The 17,987-nt window shown below is 51.2% G+C and overlaps 6 protein-coding genes across 8 annotated transcripts; 2 read left to right on the forward strand and 4 right to left on the reverse strand.

Moving 5' to 3' along the window:
* Positions 1-182: 182 nt before the first annotated feature.
* Positions 183-896, reverse strand: TrAtP1_008401 (uncharacterized protein; the record flags this gene model as incomplete). Its single annotated transcript, XM_066113894.1, has 1 exon — positions 183-896. One exon carries the CDS (start codon positions 894-896, stop codon positions 183-185), a length of 714 nt encoding a protein of 237 aa, XP_065969983.1.
* A 2,808-nt stretch (positions 897-3,704) lies between these two features.
* TrAtP1_008402 (uncharacterized protein) lies at positions 3,705-4,424 on the reverse strand. The gene is made up of 2 exons (XM_014086729.2): positions 4,128-4,424; positions 3,705-4,042 (listed from the first exon to the last, which is right to left on the reverse strand). The coding sequence occupies exons 1-2, from the start codon at positions 4,414-4,416 to the stop codon at positions 3,894-3,896; spliced, it is 438 nt and encodes a 145-aa protein (XP_013942204.2). The 5' UTR covers positions 4,417-4,424; the 3' UTR covers positions 3,705-3,893.
* Positions 4,425-5,278: 854 nt separating this feature from the next.
* Positions 5,279-6,898, forward strand: TrAtP1_008403 (uncharacterized protein; the record flags this gene model as incomplete). Its single annotated transcript, XM_014086730.2, has 2 exons — positions 5,279-5,385; positions 5,902-6,898. The coding sequence occupies 2 exons, from the start codon at positions 5,279-5,281 to the stop codon at positions 6,896-6,898; spliced, it is 1,104 nt and encodes a 367-aa protein (XP_013942205.1).
* A 678-nt stretch (positions 6,899-7,576) lies between these two features.
* On the reverse strand, positions 7,577-8,371 carry TrAtP1_008404 (uncharacterized protein; the record flags this gene model as incomplete). Its single annotated transcript, XM_066113895.1, has 1 exon — positions 7,577-8,371. The coding sequence occupies one exon, from the start codon at positions 8,369-8,371 to the stop codon at positions 7,577-7,579; it is 795 nt and encodes a 264-aa protein (XP_065969984.1).
* Positions 8,372-11,221: 2,850 nt separating this feature from the next.
* On the forward strand, positions 11,222-13,962 carry TrAtP1_008405 (uncharacterized protein). 2 transcript variants are annotated; one of them, XM_014086733.2, is made up of 4 exons: positions 11,222-12,150; positions 12,224-12,511; positions 12,577-12,621; positions 12,676-13,962. In XM_014086733.2, exons 1-4 carry the CDS (start codon positions 12,073-12,075, stop codon positions 13,798-13,800), a joined length of 1,536 nt encoding a protein of 511 aa, XP_013942208.1. In that variant the 5' UTR covers positions 11,222-12,072; the 3' UTR covers positions 13,801-13,962. The 2 variants fall into 2 exon arrangements, with proteins under 2 accessions (XP_013942208.1, XP_065969985.1); XM_066113896.1 differs by lacking the exon at positions 11,222-12,150 and having other exon boundaries at positions 12,491-12,621.
* Positions 13,963-14,218: 256 nt separating this feature from the next.
* On the reverse strand, positions 14,219-17,660 carry TrAtP1_008406 (uncharacterized protein). Of its 2 annotated transcripts, XM_014086734.2 has the most exons (3): positions 17,263-17,660; positions 17,026-17,173; positions 14,219-16,965 (listed from the first exon to the last, which is right to left on the reverse strand). In XM_014086734.2, the coding sequence occupies exons 1-3, from the start codon at positions 17,273-17,275 to the stop codon at positions 14,733-14,735; spliced, it is 2,394 nt and encodes a 797-aa protein (XP_013942209.1). In that variant the 5' UTR covers positions 17,276-17,660; the 3' UTR covers positions 14,219-14,732. The 2 variants fall into 2 exon arrangements, with proteins under 2 accessions (XP_013942209.1, XP_065969986.1); XM_066113897.1 differs by having other exon boundaries at positions 17,026-17,660.
* Positions 17,661-17,987: the final 327 nt, after the last annotated feature.

A 17,987-nucleotide genomic window follows, 5' to 3' on the forward strand; every position in this document is an offset into this window, starting at 1 on the left:
CCATCCAGAAACGCCAGATCATGCCACAACGTCATTTTCAAAGGGCCAAAATTCTCCACTTGACTCCTAACTTGGGTATATTCCATCTCCATCGTTATTCTTAATGCAAGCGTCGCATTTTGCTTGTTTCAGTCATAAAGCTCGCTGCTCTCAGTCCTGTGATCTGAGAGGCTCCACAGTCATCACCTCGCAAGTCCCACCTGTTGACTGGGCTTGTGATGGCTTGGTGATGCCTCACCGTCTTCTTCTGGCACCGAGACCAAAACGTGGTCGCTGGTGGTGAGCTGTGATACACTCGATCCTCTTGACCGAGAATGAACAGTGCCCAGAGAAGCCAATGAATCGTCCAATGTAATCACGATCGGAGGGCTGGATGGGGCTGAGCTGGGTTTGTAGCCTCCAGAGGCCCTGCGACTGACATATTCGTCGAACTGCGTGTCTCGCTCGTGGCTATAGCGTCTTGGCCGTTGCTCAACCGGCTCAAGGATGGTTGGGTTTGTTACAGATCCGACGCTGAGGCGTGACGAGCCCAGCGATTCTCGTTTGCCCACTGAACCTCCATCTCCAGGCCGGCTCGAATAGGAAGTCTCAATGTCGTCATTAAAGAGATACGCCTTGGCATCGACAGGACTGGAGTATTCGTCATATTTGGACAGTCGACGGTACGCGAGGATAGCATAAATGGCGAGCGAAATAGCAGTGAGCCTATTCGTGTTAGCTTTGAAAGGCCATGGCCACCTGCTGCACAAGAAGTTGCTTACATCAACAAGCCGTCCATGCCGAGGCCGATGAGAGAATAATGGGAGTCGTCTCGCTGCACATATACGACAACGTCCAAGGCGAGAATGGCTGATGCACAGGCCAGCTTGACGACGTGAGTAAACAGCATGGTCCATGGGGTCAACGACTCGGAAAAGTATCTACCCATTTCGAAGATTGTGCAGAGCGCCACGACGAATGACATTGCGATGTTGGTGGCTTCCCAGCTTCGAGTTGTTAATATCGATGCCCAACGCCCAACCAAGGGACGACGATAACACTTACACATATTCGATGACTGGGGCTTTGCCCGCCTTGTCCCTCTCATCGAAGTGATGGACGGTATCTCCAAGCCTCCAGGAAAATAGTCCCAGCATGCCAAGCGCCAGCGTCAGCTGCAATGACCAAGCTGGGGCAAGAATAAACAATCGCCATTTTGCACGATCGAACTGTGCATGTGCTCTTGGGTTGGCCATGGTGTATGACGTGCAGGTTGTAGCTCTGCTCTTATCGGAGGCTGTCCACCTATAGCTGGGAAACAGGGGAAGCAGAAGATGAATCGAGAAGGGCTGCTATCTATCTAGACTCGACGATAGTCTGCATGCCCTTTGTCTTGAGGTGTATGGATGAATGGTCTGGTCGAGCAGGTATGTATGGCTGCTGGCTAGGGCATGTACCACCGGTTGGTTAGGCGCCTTTGGGTCTCCCCTCCGTCCATGCCTCATGCATAGAGGCGGACTGCCTCCGGTTTTATTATTCATTTTTTGTTCTATTTATTGATTTGATGGCTCTTAAGCCTCATCCAGTCTGCCCTGCAGCCCCGGCTTGCTAACTCAACTCTCATTAGACACTCCCCCACCGCCTGTTGGAATCCGCTAGACTTGGGTCTAGCCGAGCCGCCCACGAAAGCAAGCCTCATCCCATCGGGAACAGAAACTGACAACTGAGCCACCGCCCGTCTCACGACGCAAGGGAAGGACTGCCCGAAGGGAAACTACTGGGTCGTCCCAGTTGACTGCTGGTCCTAGCCATGTAGGCAGCCTATAATGTGGGCTTGTAGACGCGCGGGGGGGTGGTTGGGGCTTATTGCGGCTGAACCAGGAGCTGAGCTTTGCTGTTCTCTCTATTGGAGACACACGAAGGATGCAACTTGCCCACCACGGCGAATGAAATAACGCAGCCCTATGTGCATACGCCGAGTCACTAGTAGCTCAATGGGCCTCAGCCCAACAAAGCAAACAGCTTGGCTGCATGAAAGCCCGAGCCCATTCCATGTAGATCAACAGACGGCGCCTTTTCTGCTCTCGCTTGAAGGCTTTTTTCCCCTTGAAGAGTACATGTATGTAGTCCCCCTCACAGCGTCTCAGAAGACATCACGCCATACAAGTGGCCAGGCGTATCAGTAAGCGGTTCTGCCTCCCGTCGTTTGTTTCTCACCGGTGGCTCACCAAGGAAGGGGAAAAGAGGCGTGAGATTTCTATTTTTGCCCTTGCAAGAAAGCTATTGGTGCCATCGTTTACCCTTGGTAGTCATACTACTTCTAGGGAATACCCAGCAGCGTAATGTATGTATGTACGGAGTATTTGGAAGCAGAAGCCCAAAGACCCCCCATTATTCCGCATTTGGTCCCATCAGTCGAGCACAATGTTTTGTCGGGTCTCGCTTGTCCTGAGGATCCAATTTCACGCATGTCAGCATTTAAGATGCCGCGGGCTTGCAGAGTCGACAAGCGGGGCCCCAGCAGGCCGTTTTGCCAGATCGAACCCGCCACATGGCTCCGGAACTGCGAAAATGGCAGACCACTACACGTATCGAGCATAGAATGATGGTGGTAGGGCTACTATTTTTGGGCACCCAAAGGGTGGGAAAGGTGGAGGCGCTCAGCTCACGACCGAGTCTTGATTGGGCCAGGAGCACCGAAAGCCGAAAGGAGCTTGAACGTTGCCCAGTTTCTGGGCCAGCGCATTCTCACGTGTGTCTATCAGTTATTATTACGGAGTCGGTGGTTATGCTACGACTAGACAAGCAGGTCCAGGTAGTGCTGTAAATACTGTTGCAGCGGCATATCGAGGTGCGTGCCACAAGCAGATGGACTGCTGCAGTAGCTTACAAGAACGGACGGTTCCGCTGTCTGTACAACCGATTTCAAGCCATCAAATAATGCACCGTCGGGATGTTCCTTGGTACTCGCTTGCTGTAGTTTATACATTTCCCAGGTAGAGAAGAAAAAATCATGATATTAACAGCTGCCGATAATAGCTTCTTGCTGGAGCAAACGTGGCGGTGCAAAGCTTGTACACAGACGCCCATACTATTCCTCTAGTCTCCGCTGAGTTCGCCGTTTGGATGCTGAAGCACGCAAACCAGTAGGGGCTCACTGTCTCCTTTTGTCTATCTTAGGTACTAAACATAGAATCTGCAAGTCGCGGTGTGCAAGGTGAGTCCATGTATGGTTCGTGTAAGCGCGCTTGCGGCGTCTTCTGCCAGGCTAGTCCCTGGAAAGAAGCTGCCCCCGTAGAGTAAGACTCAATATATGTTGACGTTGAAAATCCGGCGCAAGGATAATTTGTCGCTGCTCAGCCACAATCCCATGGCCGCGGCGCTGGCGTCTTGCTGGAATCCACGTCGATTCAATCTTGTCTTGTTGTTCCCGCTTGATCGACGATACTAACCACCCAATGCTACCCCGGGAGCCTCGATGCTGTTGGCAGGAGCAACAATACCCCGGATGCAGTGATACCCTTAAATTAGAGGCGACAAGAGTGCTACAGTAGCAGCGACAAGCGATGCGGCTCAATTCACATGCATGGATGCTGCTTATTTCCCCAGCCCCCTTTCTGGGTAAGGCGGTCGCCGTATTTACACGCAGTGCTACAAGGACTTCCTGCTCATATCTCCAGCTACGTGGAACAAGAAATCACAAAGTGCCGTTGCAGAATTTGTTTAGAAAAAAGAACGACTCATCTCAAGTGAAACAAGCCGCTATATTGAAATATTGTCACACCCTGCGAATAACTACTCACTCCCCCCCTCAGTGCACATTCATTGGCTCTCCTTGCACATTTCCTCTTTCCTTTCTCTTTAGATAAAATTATTTATCCCATTACCTCCAAAATTCAACTCCATGTCCCTCTTTAAAAGCTCCTCTTGATGTAGACTCCTCGCTTGATAGCGCCCAGGTGGACGTCCTTTGAGCTGAAGGGCACGACGTTGCCCTGGGAATCTGACATGGCAGGAGTGCTGGCAGGGATGTCGGCGCCAATGTCTTGACGCTTGGCAAAGCCTTTATATAAGAGTTAGTTTATGATGCTTGATTTTGATTGTGTATTCATGAAAATTCCCCCAGATTGGGAAGAGAGAAAACATACCTGTGGGGCTGGCGATGGCGACGGCGGCCAGAGCAAGAACGGTCACGATGGAGAACTGCATTTTGAAGTTGGTGATGGGGTATATAAAATGGTTTTTTTTTTTTGTTGACGTGGAAAAAAAGAGAAAGTCGAAAGATGAAAGAAGCGATTGAAAAAGTCGACCGGCGACAGGAGTCAAGAAGATAGAACCAAGAAAAAGTAACACGAAAGGGTGAATGAAGGATGCTTGAAAGGAATGAAGAAGGGAAAACAAAAGACAAAATCCAAGAGAGGAGAGAAAGCCAGCCATATATGTATGCCGTCCAGCTACAAGCCCATCATTGTCAAACACACTATTTCGCTGTCATCGGCAAGCCGGAATCATCTCAAACACGGCGAGGCGAGGCGCCGAAACGAAAAAGGCAGTGATTACAGGATCCCCCTCGAGCCGGCATCCTTGCACGGCCTGGCCCCCCCCCCCCCCTCATCTAATCTATGCCTAGCAGGCGAGCATTGGAGAGCACCCCTTCGAATCCCCATATTCGGTTTCACGGATTCCTCCTAAAAAAGGCAATGCGCTGGCCCATTTTGTTTCGATCAGTGTGCGAAAAAGAGGACCATCACGGAGAAAGGGGGGGAGAAAGGGACCTGAAACGCAGGCGTGCTTCAGGATTTCCCTTATCCGGGCGCCGGCCAGGTTTAGAGAGAAACGATCGAGCGCGGCGCGTATTTGCCGTTTTGGTTATGCAGATTGATGGATTTGGAAAGACGGAAATTGAGAGAGCGTAGCATTGCTTGTACGTGATTGATGTGCAGCGACGAATTTGAGACGTGAACAAGCGTCGTATATCATGTAAGTGGCCGTTGTCAGCAGCGGTGCTACCAAGCTTTGGTCATGGAGGTTTCATCCGCAGCCAATTCGAAAGAGCGCAACCCGCCTTTTAAAATAGAACACAAAGCGAATAAGATGTAATATAGAATAGTATTATTCGCCAAGATACTATTTAGATCTCTGGGAGTAGCAGCATCATCAAAGTGCCAAGAGGCCATCTAGATTGTACAAGTACGTGCTTGCAAGCTTCAAAACGGCGTCTCCACAGCCCGCGAACCGCTGTAGCGACATGGTTCAGTGGAAGCATGGGTGCTGAGATTACAGCACACTGAGCACAGCCATGGCAATAAGAGCCCAGCTCCTACAGACACTCCTGACAGCACCAGCGTTTGATGCGCCTCTTTGCCACGAGTCCGTTGAAACGCAAGACGAAACAGACACCAAAAGGTACGTACTGTCCACAGAAGCACGGAGCAACCTTCTCCCCGCAGCAATACTTGGCCCTTCTAAAGCGGGAACGCTTCTCTGCGCCACACGCTCACTCGCTAATTGTTCCTTTTTGTCCCCAAGCCTCAGTGGCTAAAACCTTGGGTCAGTGCTCGAGTTCATTTCGTCATTGCCCAGAAAAGAATAAGAAAAATTCCCGTTTACTGCAAGTCTCGGGAAAGCCAAACTCCATTCCTTCAGCCTCTTTTTTTTTCCTTCCCTCTTGCAGCCCCAGCCACTTTTGACCCGAGCATCGCGGGGTATCCCCGGTGGGGAGGGGGGGGAAAGAGGGAATTTGCTGCGGTGCTGCCCGAGAAGAAGCGTCACTGCGCGCTGATGAATCACGACTCACGCTTGGGTCTTCTTCTCTCTCTTTTCCTCTTTTCTGCCTGTGCTTCCGCCTTATTCTTCAACTTTGCCTCCACATCCATCTTTGGCTTTGCCACTGCCTGCTGACCATCGTGGTTGGGTTTTTAGCTTTTCCTCCGTGCTTCTAATCCGCCTCGGTTCCATCTTCAAGCGGTTCCTGGCCTCTTCTGATCCTCGCGGCTTCTGGCAGCAGGCAAAGACTCAAATCTTCTTCAGCCTTGGTTCCTTCGTGACGTTCTTTGCTTGTACTGATTTTCTCTCTCCTCCGCTCTCCTTCTACGTCACCTTCTCCGTGTCTCCTCGCTCCAGCCGCAGCATGGCCACCGCTGAGCATTGTATCGTATGTTTCGAGGCTCTTGATGCCGAACTCAATAACCGCAAACCTCTCTCCCTTGAGCAAATCCAGTCCTCCTGGGCTGCGTACAAAGCCAGCGGGCCTACTTCCGCCAACGCTCCCTTGAATCCGGCTCTCCGCCGTCTCGCTGCCGATGGCGCTTCGTCCTCGTCCTCGTCTTCCTCATCGTCAACGTCGCTCTCGGCAACAGGAGGAGATTCAACGCCTGCAACATCCACGTCCTCCCTCCCTGACGCTCCGCCAACGGCAGCTCCCCTCTTCATCACCTGGAATACCGTCGATCCTGACGACCAGGACGTCTCCCTCCGCGGCTGCATCGGCACTTTTGAGTCCCAGCCTCTGGCGGAAGGAATCCACGAATATGCCCTCATATCCGCCCTGCAAGACACCCGCTTCCGCCCCATATCCAAGCGCGAACTGCCCTCGCTTCAGGCGGCCGTGACGCTCCTCACAGACTTTGAAGACGCAGACGACATGCACGACTGGGTGGTTGGCACTCACGGTATCCGGATTTCGTTTTCAGATCGCGGCCGCCGCTACGGTGCGACGTATCTTCCCGACGTAGCACTTGAGCAAGGATGGACCAAGGACGAGGCTCTCTTCAGCTTGATCCGCAAGGCAGGCTGGATGGGCAGTCGATCCAAGTGGCAGGACTTGGACATTAGAGTAACTCGCTACCAGGGCAAGAAAATCAGCGTCGACTATCCAGAGTATAAGAAGTGGAGAGACTGGGTCGAAAGCAAGCAGTAATGAATGGGCTCATCGACGACGATGTGGCCCGGCAGGGCGTTTTATAGACACAGAGGGTTCAATGTTTGGGTTTTCATATGGGTACACGTAATATTCCGAGGGGATGGTAATGATACACTACAATACTTGCGATGCTTATAGACGTTGTGTTATGCAAGGAAGAGTGGCAGAGACGATTTCTCAGCTCAGAACTTTTTTTTTTTTCATTCTTCTCTACTCATAAATCTTATCTTGCATTTAACGAAAACATGTTGAAATTGAGCTCTTTCTCACCTGCTAATAATCAAAAGTCTAAGAGCCCAGAGACTTCTCTTTATGAGGTAAAAGTTAAAGCAAAGGCTTCATCCTGTGTTGAGACGACAAACGCCATATACATGGCGCATTCAACGGTTTATAAGAAAAACATGTACAGGCCATGTCCACCATTTCTACACTATCTGCTATGCTCAAGACGCCATTTTTTCTCTTCTTCTTTTTCCCATATCATTAGCACTTCGTCCTTGACGCCCCATACGCATCCATGGTATATATGAACAAAAACAACAATCAAATAAGCAAACAGTGATCCAAAATGTGCAAACAAGAGAGACTAAGTATACAAAACATCAACAGGCTCATATCTTTTCGTTCTTCTCCGTATCAACCCCCTCCCAACAGCATCATATTTCATCATCGCCGTCACCAACAACGCAGCTTCTTCCAAAAGCCGCCTTGCCCACGCCCGACCTTGTCCCCGTTCAATATAGGACCCCGAACCCCAGGACCGCGCTTCTCATCGCCATCGCCCCCCGAGCCAGGCAAAGGCGTCAGCGGCTTCGTCATGCCCCGCGCGCTCAGGTCGGCGCTGTCGCCGCCCTCCTCGGCGAGCTTCCGGGCCTCGACCACGCGCTTCACAATGAGCGCAAACGTCTCCTCAATGTTGACCTCGAGGCGGGCGCTCGTCTCCATGAAGCCGCAGCCGCGCGAGCGCGACCACTCGAGCCCCGTGGCCGCCGGCACCGTCCTCTTGTCCTGCAGGTCGCACTTGTTGCCGGCCACAATCTTGACGGGCTGGACGGTCCTGGAGCCGGCGCCGGAGCCGGTGTAGGCCGGGCTGATGCCGGCGATGCGCGCGCGGTCGGCGTTGTCGAGGCGCACCTCGGACTCCATGCTGATGAGCTCGTCAAAGTGCTGCAGGGCGTCGAGCGAGTCGCGCGACGTGATGTCGTAGACCATGAGGAAGGCGTCGGCGCCGAGGTTGGACGACGCCCACATGCCGCGGTACTCCTCCTGGCCGGCCGTGTCCGTGAGGCACAGGTGGTAGGTGACGCCGTCGATGACGCGCGTGACGCTGTAGTTGTCCTCGATGGTCGGGTCGTAGTCGGACGTCCACGCGGAGCGCACGAGGCGCAGGGTGATGGACGACTTGCCGCAGCCTCCATCGCCGCAGATGGTGATGGAGATGGGCACGGGGGCTTGGTCCTGTGCTGTCATGGTGGTGATGCAGTTGTGTGGTGTCTCTTTGCGCCAACAGAGAACAAAGAAGGCTTGAATTGGACTGTTCTATAAAGATGGATCGTCTTGATCCTCGGCTCGACTGTAGCAAGCACGCCCTCGGGTTGCTGAACTGAGCGAGTGGGCTGGCTATACACAGGTGCTTGTTATGCCAGTATGCCGTAAGGTCAGATGTTGGACTCGAGATGCAGAAGCTTGAAATAGGTGATGATACGCAGTAGCAGCAAGCCGTTGAAAGACTCTGCTTACGCAACTCGCTCGCTTGCTCAAAACGGGTATAAAAAGCAAAGAAAAGAAATTAATAGATAGCAAAAGAAAAGAAACGATCGAAAAGCCCTCAGATACGATCGGCAGGCAGTACCATTTGTAAGACAAAAAGATGGAGTGAAGCGAGAAAAGAGAAGGTTAAGAAAAAAAAATTAACTAGCAGCAAAAGATACTTTGCGCCAACACGAGCAAATGGGTGTGTATAGCAAGTACAAGTATTACGCGACCACCAAGACCGCGTCCATGGATCAAGGCAAAAGAAGCAACAGCCAGTCTAGAGAATTTAAAAAAAAAAAAAAAGGAACTGAAATAAAGGGCCACACCCACAGCCAACATGAACCCAACCTATCGCGGAATTTGGGCGCAACCTGGAGAGGAGACCGGGGGGGTGGCCGGAGTCCTCGCCAATGCACTAGGCCTAGTATATAAAATGAATTTGGTCGGCCGGCAGAAGCAGCAGAATGAGGATATTGAAGAATGAGCAAAATCGGCCGAGCAGACGGCTAGTAAGCAGGGCAAATTTGGTTTAAAGTGGAGGGCGGACGCGATAGAGGAGAGGAGAGAGGTAGGGATCACGAGCGCATTGGGCTTTGTTGTGGAGGCGAAATTTCCAGAGTTGGAGGTTGTGGTGGAATTTGACCAGTCAGTCAGGGGAGAGGGCCGGGATCACGGTGATGATGCTAAAAATGATGCAGGATTGCTCTGGTGCAAGCCATGATGCGGACAGTAGCCAGCTGAAGTCTGGGGTGGACATCAGGGGTTTGACCGTGGCAGGAGAAGCCGAAGCCGTCAATATCTAGGCCATGGCATCAGGGACATGTCGAGGTTGGCGGTTCAGGACAAGTCCGTCCTCTGCATCTGCATCTTCTTGCTCCTTCTCGCAATCTCAACTTCTCCTCTCTTTTGTCTCTTGCTCATATTACCGAGCGGGACCTGCAGGAGACGAGCAGAGGGATGGGATGCAGTGCAGGACGCAATGCACCCAGGCCAGGGATCAGCCACCACTCACGCCTGGATCCCAGCAGCCCGGATGCAATTTCGCTCGTCGCCGATAGGACGGGCTTCATTGGGCCAGGCGCAGGTGGCCTCCATGCCGTGGAGCGACGCCCCCGCCGCTGGATGCGCGCGAACCTTAACCGGGGAGTCTAGTAGGGGTCGTCTGGAGGTGGGATATGAATCCAAGCACGATGATGAAATTCAGGGCGGCGGCACTGCCGTTGGATGTGATACGTCGAAAGGGACTCTGGTTCCATGGCAATACAGCAGGTAGAGGCAAGGTGCGCACTCGAGGCTGTCAAAAGACTGTGTGTCGAGCATTTGTGCCGTGTCTTGGTCCGAGAGAAGGAGTGGCATCATGGCGGTGTCTGGTGGATATTCAGCTGCTGCGGTGCCGTCTCGGGCGATTGTGATTCCGACGTCCATGTAGATGAATGCAATGTGATGGATGCACGTCGGCTGCATTATCAACTGAGGTACCCGCAGCTTGAGGCGGCTCGGCGTCTGTGCACTTGCGAAAAGCTTGAATGGCGTGGTAACGAATCTGCCTTTGCCACGCTGCTTGGCTAATGGCGAGCCCAGATTCACATGTAAACACATTGCCAAGGGTTGGCTGACTTGGTGTCACGAAGCAACGACAGCGGAACTCACGACACCGATGGAGAATTTCAGCGTGGGTTTTGGAATCATATAGAATCTGCAGGTTGCACTCGTACCATGATACGGTCAACTTGTTACCCTGTAAACAAACTTTATATGCGTATTGCAGTTACAATGGCTAGATTGCTCGCAGCGCTGGAATATAAGAGGAAATAACGTTTAATGCAACATCACGCACCTGATCCCGCTTTCAATGCATCTCAATTCATGCACGACTACCTCTATGCATCGATTTGCCCCTGCTCACAGCTGGTGTCGGGCAGTGAATTCGTATATCTTGGTAGCAGCACGACTTACACACATGTAGGTAGATAGCTACCGGTTGGTTCGGTATGTTCCAAAAGCATATAGAATTTCACCAAGATTAAAAACTTGCTAAAATTAAGCTTCACTGATGCCCTCTCTGTAAGAAGCATGTCGTGGTATCCAACGACCTGTAAGCAGACCTCTGTGAGCAGACTCCCAATCCAAGGCCATACACATTAATTATTCTGGGCAAATAAACAAGGCTTGTATGATACCAAGCGCTTTGTTCACCAACAGGCTCATCATCACGGCACTTCATACATGCACCCATGCCACAACTCATCGTCCCCTTGAGGATAGCGGTCAACTCAAGTTGCCGCATACAGCCACCATTCCCATGTGGCCGTCCCCTGGCAAAAACCCGCTTCTCGACATCCCGTGCGACGAGGTACGCACAGACTCGGCGGCAGCCCCCAAGTCCAAGTATCGGAAGCTGATCGACAGAGCCGCACGTGGACCTCGTGATGTGAAAGAAATGCCTTTTGCGTAGTATACAAAGTGGGAGAGCTTGTAAGCCATAGGAACGAAACTCTCAGAGCGGCTAGATAGGTACATGTAGGACAGGGCGGCTTCAAGTGGGCAACCACAAGTGGGAATCATGAAAAGTGCCGCAAGGCCAACAGTTTATTCATTTCTTTTGTCAACAGGTGCAGCCTTCACCGGCCACGGCGTTGATTACGGGAGAAAATACAACTAACATCACTGGCTACTTGCTTCTTGAGGCTGAAAAAGGGCTCTGTGTAGCCAGCCCTGCATCTTTCGAGTGGTAGCAATAGAGAGCACAACGCCCCGGATTCGGAGAAAATACTTGGCGGAATCCACTCCTGGTGACACTCGAGCCGCTGTCAAAGAGTCAAAGACGGCCATTGTCTTTTGCTCTGGGCGACCCACTATTAGCATGAAAGTCTCAAATGGTTTTACATCGGAGCATCGCTTTTACAACCATCGAATAAGTGCTAGCATGGTTAGTGCTGTTCAAACGGCCAAAGCTATGCATCTCATTCATCCGCCCAGCCAAGAGCCCGCAGTCCCGATATAGGCCGAAGTGAGAAGGTTGAGGAAAAATCGACACAAGGCCGCTTTATGGCGCAATTTGACAAATCTGTCGCTGGGCCAAACTTTCTATGGCGCGCCTCATATTGCCCGGGGGCGCCGTGTATTTGGCGATTGACGCGGCAAAGGCTCGGATGACTATTTCCCCCCTTTTTAGTGCTTAGAAAACAGATTTTGCAGACATGGCTTGGCCGAGGTTCGAGGCTTTCTGTTGTTCTGTAAACTCATAGAATTTGCGTCGGGCTATTTTCTCTCGACTAAAATTTCATCATCCCACTTGTCAGCAAGACGATTTAAGCGATATTCAGTGGAAAAGGGCTAGCTTAATTCTGTTTCTGAGGCATCTTTTCTGAAAATCTAGCTTCCCCCCTCCTTTTTGGCTTTATAAATCGCCTGTCATGCCTTCAATTGGCAATGGTTACGTTGCCAACGGCAAACCCAACTCCCAGCTTAACAGGGCTGCGGAAACTGCCGATGTACGCAATGACTCATTGAACCCTCTCGTCTTCCAATTGTCATTGCCCGTAAACTAAAAGTCTCATCTTATAGCTCTTAGAATCTGTTCAGCAGCTCATCATTCCATTCATCAAAGCTGCCGATGATGCCGCTGCTCACCGAGCCTCGGGAATTCTGGGACTGGATGCCAACGGGGAAGCTCAAAATATTTTAATCGACTCACAAAAGCCTTCTGAGCTGGTTGCCAAGTTAAAGTTCCTTCTTCCTGAGGAGGGGCTGGGTAAAGATGGCCTCCTTCAGAGCATCGAGAAGCTTCTCAAGTACAGCGTGAATACGTGGGACCAAGGGTTCATGGACAAGCTATACGCAAGTACTACACCAGTAAGCACTCTCATATATAAAGTAGCTATGAGCGGCAAGTTCAACTGACGACATGGAAAATGTAGGTGGGAGTCATTGCAGATCTCATCCTGTCCGTTTTAAACACCAATGTGAGAATCCACGACTGCCCCCGTGTCTCGATTTAGTACCTAACAACCCACAAGGTGCATGTCTTCCACGTTTCACCAGCCTTGACTGTTATCGAAAAGACAACCACTAAAGCGTTTGCGAACTTGTTCAACTTTGATGGCCCACACGCGGGTGGTATATCATGTCCTGGTGGCAGCGGATCAAACCTCACGTCTCTCATTGTAGCCCGGAACACGCTGTATCCAGAAACCAAAACAAAAGGGAATGGCAAGCGTGACTTTGTCGTCTTCACAAGCGCACACGGCCACTACTCTGTGGAGAAGGCCGCCATGATCACCGGCCTGGGCTCGTCTGCTGTATGGGCGGTTCCTGTGGATAACGAGGGCAGCATGAGACCGCAAGCCCTTCGAGAACTGGTTCTGCTTGCCAAGAAGCAAGGAAAGACGCCATTCTACGTTAATTCAACAGCCGGCACCACAGTAATGGGCTCCTTCGACCCCTTTGAAGAGATTTCCAAGATTTGCAAGGAGTTTGGCATGTGGCTGCACATCGACGCAAGCTGGGGCGGCAGCGTCATCTTCTCAAAAGCGCAGAGCTGGAAGATGAAGGGCTCGCATCTGGCCGACTCCTTGACGGTCAATCCGCACAAGATGCTCAACGCCCCCTGCACCTGCTCGTTGCTCCTGGGCCCGGACATGCGGATTTTCCAGCGCGCAAACAGCACCGCTGCCGGATATCTCTTCCACCGGGGCGACGATGAAGAAGTCTGGGATCTGGCTGATTTGTCTCTGCAATGCGGCCGCCGCGGAGACGCCTTGAAGGTTGCTTTGGCCTGGCTTTATTACGGCGCCAATGGATTCGAGCGCCAAATTGACCACGCTTTCGACATGGCAAGTTACTTGTTCCGCCTCCTGGAGGAGAGCGGCGACTTTGTCATGGTCTCATCATACCCTCCACCGTGTCTCCAGGTCTGCTTCTACTCAGCCCCTGGAGGCAAATTGACTTCCGACAAGACTGTGAATACCTCCAGAACACAGAGGATTGCACATATGCTTGTTGGTAGAGGATTCATGGTCGACTACGCTCCCGGCAACAAGGGCAGCTTCTTGCGTGTAGTGGTCAATGTTCAGACTTTGGAGGGAACGGTTGAGGGTATCGTAAAGGCCATGGTCGAGCTGGGCCAAGAGATATCCTCGTGAGAAGAATGCGCAACGCTACACAATCATAGATGGCATTTAGCAAACAAATATTCCCTATCCGGTGGCCTGTTATTCATCTCTGCATACTAGATTCGATTTTAGCAGTGTAACATAGACTAGACAACTCAGTATAAATCTTTTACAGATATAAAATGGATTGCTCCTTGATTACTTCTATTTTGCCTTTGGAAGATACATTGATCTGTTTTTTTTTTATTTTGATGTCAATATGCGATGGTTCTATTGTTGGCTTTAGCTACCTATTGATTGATTCGCCAATGCGCCTCCCCATAGGCGCATTCAAGACTAGAGGTACCAAGGGGTGTGAAGAAAAAGAGAGAATTCTTGAACAATTAGCATACATTTCTTAATTTTACAAACTATAATAACACCATATGTAAAATACCTAATACTTACTGCTGCTACTACTATATGTACTACCAACCAATGTCTTGTTACCTACTATGTATTTATTAAAACCAATTACATATAATAATAACTTGATTTTCCTTCAACTCCGATACTCAATTCTTCAGCTAGCCTAATTCCTAAAGCCATGTGTTTATTTCCAGTGACAATACCAACATTCCATTCTCAACGCGGTCTTGTCAAACCACAGAGAAAAATAAAAGGCTTTGACAAAGCACAGAGACCAAGATCCTTTCCTTTCGTTCCCTCCAAAAAGTACGCAGCTAATACAAACACCATTTGTCCCGCACAGTCCGTCCTTACAGTTTTCTTCCAAAAGCGTAACAAAAGCTTACCAAAGCCTAGACTGATGACCAAAAAGAAATGAGCACTAAAAGAAACGCCTGCGAATGTATCATCATTAACACATTAAACTTTAGCGCCTTAAAAAGAAGAAGAAGAACGTCCAATACGCCTTATAGTAAAGACTGGTAGTGGTATCAGTAAAGTGGTATCAACGTCTTTCAAGAGTAGGCGAATTGAGCGAGATTGAGCTTTTTGGTTGGGAGCTTGGCCTCTTCATCCTCGTCCTCTTCCTCCCCGTCGCTATCGGGGATGATTTGGTCTTCGCTTCCGCATGGCTTGTTCAACGCCTCCATCTCACTCAAATCCACCTTGGGAAGAGGGACAAGCGCAGGATTGACCGCCCCTTTAGCACCAAGGCCTTTACCAACATCCTTTCGTGACGCGGGGAGACTTGGAGATGATGCCGGGCCCTTCAATGCCCACGCTCCCATGCGTTGAAGGGGCGTCTGTCTTGCCCGGGCTGTGGATGGTGCAGTGGAGGTAGTAGATGCGGGAGTGAACACGGATGAGTATTGCGAGGATCTTGAAGCTGGTGTAGCCGACGATTTGGAAGAGTAGGCAAAGCGGTTTAAACTTGGACGAGGAGGGGTACGGATGGTTTCGGATATGGGGGAAAGTGGTTTTGGGAGAGCCACCGAGTCATCGACTGAAGACTCGGGTGTGTCAATAGGGTTCTGTTGGCCGGCTTCTAGGGAAGTGAGTCCTGTGTCTTGGCTTGCACTTGAAACTTGGCTAGTCTCCTGCTCGCTGATTTTCTGCTGGCTTGTCTCCCGCTGGCCGGCTTCCTGCTGCTGGCCGAGCTCTTGTTGGCTGGCCTTTGGCTGGCTACTATCTCGAGGTGTTGCATCCATCTGAGTGGAATCTTGTTGATTGATACTCTCAGGCTGGCTAGGAGGCGGCCCCTTTGGTTTATCAGCAAAGATTGATACCCTTTTCTTCGACAGAGCCCCAGACGCCCACCCTTCAATATCAGGTAAATTATTGAGGGCTTCATCAAGGGAATCGTCTGAAAGCAAGTAAGCCTCGCTCTTTGTCTTCCGCGGATCCTTTTTGGCGACCTTTTTCTTATTAGCAGGGAAAAATCGACTCGTTTTGGGCGAGCCATCTGCCTCCACGTCAAACGAATCGTCACACAGGCGGGCCTTCTTCGGGGGCCTGGTGGAAGCCTCTGTCTGGGGAGGTTGGCTGTTTGAGACACTGGCTAACAGATTTGCGAGCGGCTCTGTTCGTCGTCGATTCAAGCGAGGCTCTGTTCGTGGAGCGGCTTGTGTTGTCTGATGAGAGTTTGCACTGTCTTCCCCTGACTGCCCTGACTGCTGCGATCCGGGTATATAAGGCCTCGGTAATGGAAACACGCGTGGAACAGCTCCCCCGGCGGTAATTTGCGAAATTCGTTGGGGATCGACGGAGAAACAGTTGGCGTCCATCTCGCCCATGGGTATCCGATGATGGCCTTTGAAATATGAATTGATGGGCTTGGACTGTGGACGGGTTTCGGTAGGCGTAGCGAGCTGAGAGTGCCTTCGTTTGGACGGCGAGACAGGCAGGGTAATTGGAAGTTTTGTAATGGGATTAACGTCGCCACTTGCAATTTTGCGAGCCATCTCTGGTTCGACGTAGGATCCGATGAAAGGCATCTCCTCCGCTGTACGATTCGCATCTAGTTCTGTGAGGTGGACAAGTTCCTTCTTCGCGGGGCAAAACACCCATTGATGTAAAAATGTGAGTTCGGCTTGATAGAATAAGGTCAGGTAATTCTCTGATATGCGCTTCCCATCGAATTGCAACATGCGAACAATCCGCTCTGGTGATTTGGACTTTCGCAGTAGCCGGTATGCTGTTTTAAGTCCTACTCCAGGAAGGCCATTGAGATAATCGCAGCCGCTCATGATCGCCATTCGTCGAAACTCTGCGTCACTCCAGCCGGTCAGAGAGATTTCACGACAGGCACAGAAATCTCGTCGGTTGATCTCGATGCAATTTCCGTATTGATCCAGCTTGGTAAGTAGCCGCTTGGCACCAAAAACGAGCAGATCTGAATCGTCTGAAAGAATGCCTCCGACTAAGCCCATGCGTTCGAGATAAACGAGCTGAGCATCGGCTTCGTAGGGGGCCACCACGTATGGGATATCCATCTTCTTCAACTCTTGGATCAGGGCGGACGCCATCTCCGGCGTAATATCAATGCATTTTTGGAACTCTTGCACTGCCTGAGAGGATTTCCCAGCTTTGAGGTATTCATTGGCAATCTTGAGCTTTTCCTCTCGCTTTTTGGCACGAGATTCTTCGGTAGCAGCTTTGCTAGGGAGATAGTCGCCATCAAATACCATGTAGGGCGTGACGCCAAAGTGCTTTAGCATTCTTACTCGATGCAAAGCCGCATTGATAAATCTTGAGAATGACCGCCAGTTAATAACACCGAATCCTCCACCACTGAGCATCTCAACTCACTTTTTAGTAGGCTTGCCTTGGGCCAGCTCGGGGGCACATGAGTACGCGGCGCGGTGCAGCCATCCATAGCCGTCAACAGCCAACGTCTCTCCGTTGAACTTCTTCAGCTCTGTTGGCCTCTGGATGGACTTGAGAATCGGTAGCAGCCCTTCCGATAGTCAGCACAACAATTGCCCCCCCGACAAGCGGCTTTGACCATGCAATCCGCTGCCGTGCCATGTCATGTTATATCCATACCTGATACACCCATTTTGCAACCCTACCCAAAAATCCACGTACGAAGAAAAGAAGAGCAAAATTTCAGGCTCTTCCATGCAGAAGGCCCCAACCCACTCTCTCAGTATCTGCGTAGATCAGCGAGTGCACCCATACATTGACCGCCCAGCCTCTGGACGCGGTGACTGCCGAGCACAAGGCTCAAGCAGACAGGGCACGTCAAGCCGTTCGAGATGGACTGCGAGAGGCCTGGATAACGCGTCGTGACGGCCGCCTGGTCGGACGGAGAGTCGAGAGAGACGAGGAGCGTCTGTTGGTGTAGCAAGTGAAGCGATTCGGAGTGGAGGAGATTCACGGCGCAAGACCCTGGACTCTACGGGCGGGCATGTTGAATCTCGGTTAACGGGCGTCTGTCTGGCTCTGCGGTCGCTGAGACAAGCAAGCAAGACGCGCTGGGGGCCTTAATGGGCGGGTCCACGGCGCCTGGAGCGCGTGCCATAGCGCTGTTGGCGGGAGACGATGCCCGAACAGGGATAGATTGACCTGGCAACGGGGCCATTCTATTTACTTTGTGCGAGCCTGGAATATCTTCACGAGGCGGGTCGATATCAAAGGAATTCAAAATCCCATGTAAAGAATTCGATATGTACATCACAATATTCCAACCACAGAGATTTTGGTAACAGATTGGGTCCTGGCATATAGGGAAACTTGGCCTGCCTTGTCTGTTGACAAGGGACCACTGT

This window comes from Trichoderma atroviride, chromosome 4, assembly GCF_020647795.1.
Source record: "Trichoderma atroviride chromosome 4, complete sequence".
Classification (NCBI taxonomy): Eukaryota; Fungi; Ascomycota; class Sordariomycetes; order Hypocreales; family Hypocreaceae; genus Trichoderma; species Trichoderma atroviride.